Below are 9,664 nucleotides of genomic sequence, written 5' to 3' on the forward strand. Positions count from 1 at the left end.
CCTAACTTCATAACAACATAACGAGCATGCGACAATTTACTGACGACATTTTCAGCGCCGCAATAAATATTGTCGGCATTAACCGGCCGTAAAATAAAGGACCTTATTACGACATGAGGTCTCTACAAATGCCTCATACTGGTGGAAATGATACCTTAAGCTCCCGCTGAAGAACGACATACTTTATATCACATTTCAGAAGCCGGCAATAATGAATTCTATGGAAAGTGGAGGTAAGGAATGGAATCTCCATATACTAAAAAGTGTCATAAAAAACCTTAAATAGGTGGCGCTACAATACCTAGAATACTTGAAAAAAATAATCAAATCATAGACAGCGCACGTCACTCCGTCAATAACGCCTAGGTTCTTAGCTACTCTAGCGCTACTGTTAAGAGATTTGGAACTATTATTTATAGCTGACAACTGGACACTTTTGTATCAGTTCTGCCTATGAAGATTGTGTTTCTTACCTTCCGTAGGTACATACAACATTATATGAAAATACCTGTGTGCTTAATTAATCCGCTGATCTCTAAATTATTAGACCCGCGCTAGACCTACACACATATATGTATATATATATATATATATATATATATAAGTTTAGTCTTATTTATGCTAGTTAAGGCGAACTTATGTACTAAAGCTAATTTAGGATACGTATTTCTGTCAATCCTTAACCATTCGACCGCCAAAGACGTCATATGACGCGCGCGGCTACAGCCCAATATCAACCTTCATGCGTACTGACAAGGTTCACGATTACACGCCGCGTACGATACGCGTAGCGTTCAAAAGGTTAATTTCAATGTTCTGCAACCCTGATGACAGGCTTTGACGGTGACAGTTCTTCGGTGCAAGTGACTCATACAAATCCACGTCTGTGACTGGGCACGGTCACGTAGGTACGGTCTAGAATTAGTCCAAAACATTCACACAAGTGGCTACCACGAGAAGTAAAAAAATCCCCTCTAATGGATCTTAATCTCAAACAAACTTAATCTTTTTATGTCTGACCCTTCGTGCAGGTTCAAAGATTCTTTCCGTATTGTTTGAGGACTTGGAAACTTCAGTTTGTATAACTCTGATTGTAATTTAGATATGGAAGCTAGAAGCTTTTAAATGTAATTAAAATTAGCCTTAGGTTAACCCCTTTTTTGTCAAGTCACTGAAAAAGGGTGCGTTAATGGACCCGAGATTTACGAGGTCGAAAGACGATTTTTCTTAAAGTTGTATACTTAAGTCGGTCTTAATGGTAGGAACCTACCTACCAATGGGACTTTTTAAGGAGATACTCATAGCTAGGTACATAATTGAATTAAAAAGAAATTGTACCTTATACAAAGAAATAAGAGCGAGCAGAAGTTTTACATACAAAGCATTTAATTTTTATCATTCTATTTTCTGTGTATAACAATTTATTTATTTAAACTTTATTGCATACATTAACATCGTGAGGAAACCGGACTAATCCCAACAAGGCCTAATTTTCCCTCTGGGTTGGAAGGTCAGATGGTAGGATGGTTTTTTTGAAAAACTAGTGCCTACGCCAAATCTTGGGATTAGTTGTCAAGCGGACCCCAGGCTCTCATGAGTCGTGGCAAAATGTCGGGACAAGAAAAAGAAGAAACTTTGTTGCATAAAAGAACAGTTTAATGTACAATAGGCGAGCTTAATTCCGTGTGCATTTTCTACCTTAACCTTAAGGCAAAGCAGAAAAGATTGTAGGCTTAACAATTATTAGGAACGAAAGCTACTGGCGTAGATAATAATTATGTTACGTCAATATTCATGCGGAGTTTCATTCATTTAAGCATGTCGCTTTAAAACGAGAGCATAACTTTGATTGTATGGGAGCTTTTTGGCGGCAGGTTTCCGTGACTCTTAGCACGTAGGTCCACTCATATGCATGGGTGGACCTACGTCTTCAGAGTCACGCGACATGCTCTCAGTTAAGAGTGTTGCTGTTGTCAGTATGTAGGTCTCATTTTTTTTCCTTCAGGGTTGTGACGTGAGTTGGGAAATATCCAGGGGAAACCCATGATTAAATCATGATTATTTATCTTTAAATCTCTCAACCATTTTTGTATCTATTAATTTAGTTATTACCTAATTTAAATTTTAAATTAATAAACTATATTGTATTCAAGACATTGTAATAACGTTAAACTGAATACAAATATATGCAGTGTCCCAGGGTCATCATGCTGCATCTGCTGCCGTGGTTCCTCCTCCTGACCCTGGTGGGGCACTCCCTGGCGCTGGTTGCTACCAACCTGCCCCGTTCAGTTACACTAAAAGGTATGTGGTGTCTCCTCTGTGTTTGATAACTTGGTGCCCCAATATCTAACAGATGGCGTTAGTAGAGCCATTCCATGCAAAGAGCGCAACCGGTGCCATTTATTTCTTACATCACGCTAACGAAGTTTCTAATGTCAGTTGTAATAAATACAACTTCAGCCAACTCTAATCAGCCCTCATCTCTATTGCCCCCTCTCTACTTTACTATAGGTATGTAAAAACATTAGGGTACATTAACTTAACTTCAGTGAGTACCTGGGAAAATGACGTGAGGTATTAAATCTCAAGTCGTGTGGTGGTGGTCGTTGAGTCTCAGTCGTGAGTAGTAAGTGCATGTGTTTATGAAAAGATAACAAAGAAGAAACGTAAGCAAATGGCTAATTCTAATTATTTTATTAAGCTATATATTGTGGGTACTAGACGATATAAATATTTAAATACATAGAAAACATCCATAACTAAGAAGCACATATTTGTGATGAGCACACAAATAAATGCCCTTACCGGGATTCGAACCTGGGACCTCCAGTTTCGTAGCAAAATAGCGAGTATTCTGAGCAAAATGACATTGGCAATCCAAGAACGTATCTAACATGACCAATGATGGAAGTACAGAGATTGGTTTGTTCAATTGTGTTGTAGACGCATTTAAAAAGTGGTGTAAGAGAAAGATGGGTCCATGTCATAGTCATGTTCCGTGGTATCGTTAAAAGTCATGTAGACCAACAAATATAACCTCGAGCAATTAATTAACGTGACTTTTCGTAGCATCTGACTCATTTGTTTTTTTCACATCGCGATACATTGTCTTTTTTTCGTTTGGCGTTTTTCGGTGTACGATTGTTATGTTGATTAAGCTTCATGGGTGCGTAGACAAGATGCCAATTGTTTACGCTCCGTAGGGAATGATCTGCCAATGTCACTGTCGCACTAAGTATGGAAGAGTGATATAAATACGCTACGTTATGGAGCGTAAACTTGGCATCTTGTCTACGCACCCAAGTCTCTTCAGGAATGCATTCGTAGACAATAAGCTAAAACATTACTTTCTTCCAGATGGGCAGGAGTTTGACTACATCGTTGTTGGCGCGGGCGCAGGTGGTATACCGGCAGCGTCGCGGCTAGCTTTGGCTGGCTACGACGTGCTTCTCGTGGAAGCTGGAGATGACCCCAATCTGTTGAGTGATGTAAGCTTACAACCATTTATCACGTTATCTGAACATTCCAGTTACACCTCATCCCATTCTAGTTGATCCTACTGAATTAAGAGGTCGCGCTCCCATACTAAATTATATACTAAAAGATACAACGCCATTGAGGTCAGAAGCAAAACTCATTTATTTCTAAACTACCTTCAGCTGTCATTACAATTCAATCCTGCAAGTACCCATCTAAATACATAACATACCTTTCCACCATAATCAACAAGTCTAAATCAACACTATTAATTACAAAATCATTATACAATTAATAATCATTAGGAATTCCTATGATGTCGGGCCATAACTCTGGCGGTGGTATTTCAATAGGAGGATCTTCTTCTGTTGTCGACTGAGATCCAAATTCAAGCGGTTGTTGGTCCCCAGTAGGAGCTTCCACCGGCTGTCTCAATGCTCGAGCTATGATTTGATCAGCATGACGACGATGCAGCTCTCCATCTTCCGTTCTTACCACATAAGTACTGGGTCCCTCTATTGCCTCAATCTCGCCTTTTGCCCACTTAGTTCCTGGCGTGTACATTCGCACGAGCACAGGATGATGCAGATGGAATGCACGCACGCACGGCCGCTGCGCTGCCTGTTCTAGCTGTTGTTCGGCACGGCTCGGTGTGCTCTCCGGGTGCAAACTTGATATGGCTGTTCTATATTTGCGTCCATTAAGCATTTCCGCTGGTGTTTTATTGGTAGAGCTGTTAGGGACGGTACGCAAAGCGTATAAAGCTTTCGCCAGTTTTTCACTCCAAGGCATGTTTGTGGCAGCCATTTTCTTCAATTTATTTTTAAATGTCTGCACAGCCCTTTCTATTTGGCCATTGGTCGCTGGGTGGTAGGGCGGAGTAAATATGTGCCTGATATGGTTCCTCCTCAAAAATGAATTGAAATCTTCGGACGTAAATGTCTTGCCGTTGTCGGACACCAAGACATCCGGCAAACCTTGTGAGGCAAAGATGCGTCTCAAAATTGTAATTATAGTATCCGAGCTCATAGATGCAACAATTTCTGCCTCTATCCACTTGCTGTAAGAATCGATTAATAGCAAGAAGGTTTTTCCCTGGAAGGGACCAGCAAAATCGATATGGACTCGACTCCAAGGTTTGTCCGGCATTATCCATATTTGCGGATCTTTAGGTGGGTTGTTTCTCACAGACTGGCAGTCCTCGCACTCAGCCACCACCTTCTCGATATCCTTGTCCATGCCAGCCCACCAAAGGCACCCTCTAGCGTATGCTTTGGTCTGTACAATCCCGGCATGTGGAGCATGTAGCAATTTAAGTACCTTTTTGTGGAGCGAAGTAGGTATGACGACTCTGTTACACCACAATAAACAATCTTTATTGTGTGAAAGAGCATCTCTGCGGATCCAATATGTTTGCATTTCAGGATCTGTATTGGAGCGCGGCCACCCATGGAGTACGTTAAATAGCACCTTCTGTAGCATCTGATCTTTCTTGGTTTCTTCAGCAATTGCTTTTACATCCAGGTTCCATCCCAGTGGTTGCTCTTCTAGCAAAAGTACCTCGCCTAGACAGTCTACATTTGGGTTCACAGAAGACGTCTCTGGTTCTGTCCACCTGCTTAAAGCGTCCGCATTGCCAATCAACTTGCCTGGCCGATATTTGATAGAATAACTGTATCCGTTAAGTTTTAGCGACCACCGTAACATTCTAGGCGATATTTGGTCAGGAATTGGTTTCTCCGGGTTGAACAGACCAACTAAGGGTTTGTGGTCAGTGATGATGCAAAATTTCCGTCCGGCCAGGAATTGATGATACTTAGTTAGGCCGAACATTATCGCGAGGGCTTCTTTGTCAATTTGCCCGTAGCGTCTCTCATGTGGTTGTAATGTCCGAGACGCCATCATCACTGGACGTTCGGATCCATCTTCCATGATGTGGACCAACGCGGCTCCCAAACCATAATCTGACGAGTCGCAAACCAGTAACAAATCTTTATTTAGGTCATATCCGACTAATGTACAATCCGACGACAAAAGATTCTTAGCTTTATTAAACGCAGCTTGTTCCTTCTCACCCCAAGTCCACGGTGATTTCCCTTCCAGCAACCGGTACAATGGTTCAAGCAATGTTGCTTTGTCAGGCAAGAATTTCTCGTAGTACGTGTATAGTCCTAAAAAATGCTCTTAATGTCTCTTTATTTGTGGGCGCTGGTTTACCCTGAATCTCTTCTACTTTGTCCGGTGTCGGATGAAGCCCCTCGGCGTCCAGCATATGGCCCAAAAAGGTGATACTCCGTGAAGCAAAGACGCATTTATTAACGTTTAGTCGAAAACCCAGATCTTGCAGCTTTTTCAGTACTGCGTTCAATCTCTGGTTATGCTCTTCCATATTTCTCCCTGTGACGGCCACATCGTCTAGAAGACACGCGACTCCTTCCATGTCTGCCAGGGTGGTAGACATAAGCCTCTGGAAGATGCCCGGCGCAGCGCTCACCCCGTAAGCTAAACGATTCACCTTCATTAGTCCAATGGGTGTATTTAGTGTTAGCAGCGTCGCGGTATCATCGTCCACCTTGAGCTGGGTGTACGCCTGCTTCAAGTCCAATTTGCTAAATATGCTTCCCCCGCTAAGCTTCACGAATGCCTCTGTCGATGTAGGGAGCGGGTATGAGTCAGCATCTATTGATGCGTTAACCGTAGAACGATAGTCTCCACAGATACGCAAAGATCCATTATCTTTCTTAACAATTCTTAAGGGAGTTGCCCACTTTGAATATTTGATTGGTGTTAATACACCGTCCTTAATCATCTGACGCAGCTCATCCTCCACTTGCTGTTTTAGTGGGAATGGTACAGGTCTCGCTTTCATGAATCGTGGCGCGGTCCCGGGTCGCACATGCAGTGACACTGGTGGCCCGGTGTACTCTCCCAAACCCTCCATAAACAAATCTGGGTATTTATTCTTCCATTCAGCTACTTCCTCTTCTGACCAGCCCACGCCATCCACTTGCAGCCCCAGCTTCTTAAACCAGTTCCTACCGAGCAAGCTCGGTCCGCAGCCCGCGACCACCAACAGTTCACATTGAGCCTCCTTGTCGCCTAAAACTACTCGTACGTGTAACAACCCTAAAACTCTTAAAGGGGCACGGCTCCACGTAACTAGTTTCACATTTGTGGTATTTAATGGGGGCGGGTTGAACCACAACTTTTTAAATGTCTCCTCGGATATTATAGATCTCGAGGCTCCGGAATCTATTTCCATTAATAATTTGGTTCCATTAATATCCACATTTGCTCTAATCGGTTCACAGTAATCCTCCGCGCAGACATAAATTCCATTCATCATGTCTTCCTGGTCAGAGTTGGAGTCGCATGAACACTTGTCATCCGTCAGATGGACCTTACCTAGTTTCTTATTGCAAGCCGAAGCAATATGCCCATGTCGCTTACAATAATAACACTGAGCCTTACTGAAAGGGCACCGCTCATTCGGTTTGTGAACCCGGGCACAATGTTTGCAATTCACTATTGACTGTATTTTATCAATTTCCATCTGGTCACTTTCGTTATGTGGAGTTTGCTTAGATGTACTAGCACGCGCTTCAGGGTACAAGTCTGGGAACGTCGCCTGGTAGTTAAGACAATACTGAACGGCCCCCGTATACGTGAGGTCCTTGGTCTTCAACAATTCGCGGCGCAGGCGCTCGTCGCGCACCCCCAGTACTAGTCTATCTCTCAACTGTCGCTTAAGATCGGCAAAGTTACATTTAGCACCGAGTAAACTTATCGCGCCGATGAACTCTTGCACGCTCTCTTGTTGTAATTGTATGCGTTTATGAAACTTTCCCGCTTGTAAAATTTCATTTACTTCCGGCTCAAAAAACTGATCCAAAACACGGATAATGTCCTCAAATGAAGCACTTGTTGGCCTCTGCGGGACCAGAAGTGATGCAATGAGCGACTAAGTGTCCTTGCCACACTGGGACAGAAACAACGAGCGCGCCCGAGCCGGGTCCTGCGCTACGCCCGCCACGTCCAATGCACATAATAATTGTTCCTTATAATCACACCACTTGTCAGTTTTTGGGTTGAATTGTCCGAGAAGCACCACATTTGAAAGATTACTGTTCATTTTGCACACAAATTACATTAATTTACCATAGTCGCCAATAAAAGATACAACGCCATTGAGGTCAGAAGCAAAACTCATTTATTTCTAAACTACCTTCAGCTGTCATTACAATTCAATCCTGCAAGTACCCATCTAAATACATAACATATACAAATATATATTTTGTGTAGTGAGTAGTGACTGGGAGTCTTACTATCTATGTATCTGCATGTATCATCATATAGTTGACGTGATTTTGTAACCCTAGCTCTGGTTGTTGTTTTCTGAATCTCCCTCCTCCTCTTAGTATGTTCAACAACGACAAATAAATACACGCATATCAAATTCTTCATAACGTCCAGCCCTCATGTCTAGGAACACCCTAGCTAGACATTTATTACCTACATAAGCTTAAAACCATTTTATTTGAACAGTCATTTATTTTCTAACATCCTTCTAGATCCCCGGAGGTGCCCAGGCTTTGCTCGGCACAAACATAGACTGGCAATACCCAACTATACCCAATAACGTGTCCTGCTTCTCTGCACGAGACAACAACGCGTGTCGCTTCAGCCGCGGCAAATGCCTCGGCGGCTCCACAAGCATCAATTACATGATGTACACGCGAGGCAACCGACGGGATTACGACGACCTCGGCATCGATGGCTGGGCTTGGAAAGACGTCGAACCATACTTCCTTAAATATGAGGGTTTGCAAGATTTGGATAAGCTACCATCTACTTCTATTCCTTATCACAATACCAATGGAACTATGAAAGTAGGATTTTTCACGGACTCCGAAAACTCGTGGCATTCGAGAATAATTAAAAGTCTCCAGCTTCTAGATATCCCTTTCAATCCCGATGTAAATGCTCAATCGCAAATTGGGGTGACTCAAGTGGTGGGGTATGTGCATAAAGGCGAACGTATGAGCACTGCGCGTGGGTATCTTACACGCAAAGACGTCAAGAAAGTGCTGAAAGTGGCGAAACGCACACGTTGCACCAGTGTCATCCTGGATGAGAACAATAGTGCGACCGGAATTACGGTCATAACACAAAACAAACTCGATTTGCTAGGATTGGTCAAAAAGGAACTTAGTCTTTACGCAAGGAAAGAAGTAATCCTGTCAGCGGGGGCTATTGGTACTCCTCAGATACTAATGTTGTCCGGTATAGGACACGCTGCCCATTTGGAAAGCTTGGGCATCCCCGTGCGCGTAGATCTGCCTGTCGGCGATAATATGAGTGACCACGTTTTACCACTGTGTGTAATACAAGCTGACCCGGGTCTCGGTATTCCCGTGCTGAATCCCTTCGTAATAGGAATGAAAGGCGTGCAGGGTGTGCAGTGGCTGGCAACAAAAGATGGACCCCTGGCCTCCAACGGCCTCACCGACGCCACCGCGCTGATAAACACCAAATGTTACGACTTTGAGCAGCGAAAGCTCACCCACAACAGCTCCGACTGCGAGCTCCCGTCACTACAAATAATTAACGCCTTCATAGATCGCAATCTCTTGCAAAGCATTGAGCTAATCGTTCAAAACGCTATCGGTTTGAAATTAGATGTCATTCGTCAGTTCAGTACCGCCAACGTACACAAAGCCCTACTGGTTGTATCACCTGTGGTACTACGACCGTATTCCCGTGGCACTGTACGACTTAAGAGCACGGATCCTACTGATGATCCTGCCATATTCCCAAATTACCTAAGCGACGAAAGAGATATAGAGGAAATGCTGCGTAGCATTACGATTCTAGAGCATCTGGTTGAAACGCCGGAATTTAAGGCGCAGCACGCGTCTCTTCTTCATTTGAAGTTTGATGGATGTCCAGAGTATGAAGATGACCGCGAAGGATACTGGAAGTGCTTCTGTAGACATATGACGTACTCGGTGTTCCACGCAGTGGGAACTGCGCGGCTAGGAGCTGTATTAGATGAACAGCTACGCGTGCGAGGAGTAGATCGTCTGCGCGTGGCCGACCTAAGCGCGCTCCCTGAGCTACCGCGCGCCAACACCGCTGCTTCAGCTATTGCCATCGGCGAACGCGTCGCTGACTTCATCCTGAA

At 43.6% G+C, this 9,664-nt stretch overlaps 1 protein-coding gene across 1 annotated transcript in view; it reads left to right on the forward strand.

The window, feature by feature from the left end:
- Window positions 1–637: 637 nt before the first annotated feature.
- The window catches only part of LOC133524518 (ecdysone oxidase-like), a 9,125-nt gene continuing 98 nt past the window's right edge, over window positions 638–9,664 (forward strand). The window contains exons 1-2 of the mRNA XM_061860597.1: window positions 638–3,491; window positions 8,052–9,664. The exon at window positions 8,052–9,664 is cut by the window's right edge and continues 98 nt beyond it. Coding sequence (XP_061716581.1) covers window positions 3,270–3,491; window positions 8,052–9,664 — 1,835 coding nt within the window. The 5' untranslated portion in view covers window positions 638–3,269. The remainder of the gene's footprint in view (window positions 3,492–8,051) is intronic.

The sequence above is a fragment of the Cydia pomonella genome, chromosome 13, assembly GCF_033807575.1.
Source record: "Cydia pomonella isolate Wapato2018A chromosome 13, ilCydPomo1, whole genome shotgun sequence".
In the NCBI taxonomy this organism is placed as follows: domain Eukaryota; kingdom Metazoa; phylum Arthropoda; class Insecta; order Lepidoptera; family Tortricidae; genus Cydia; species Cydia pomonella.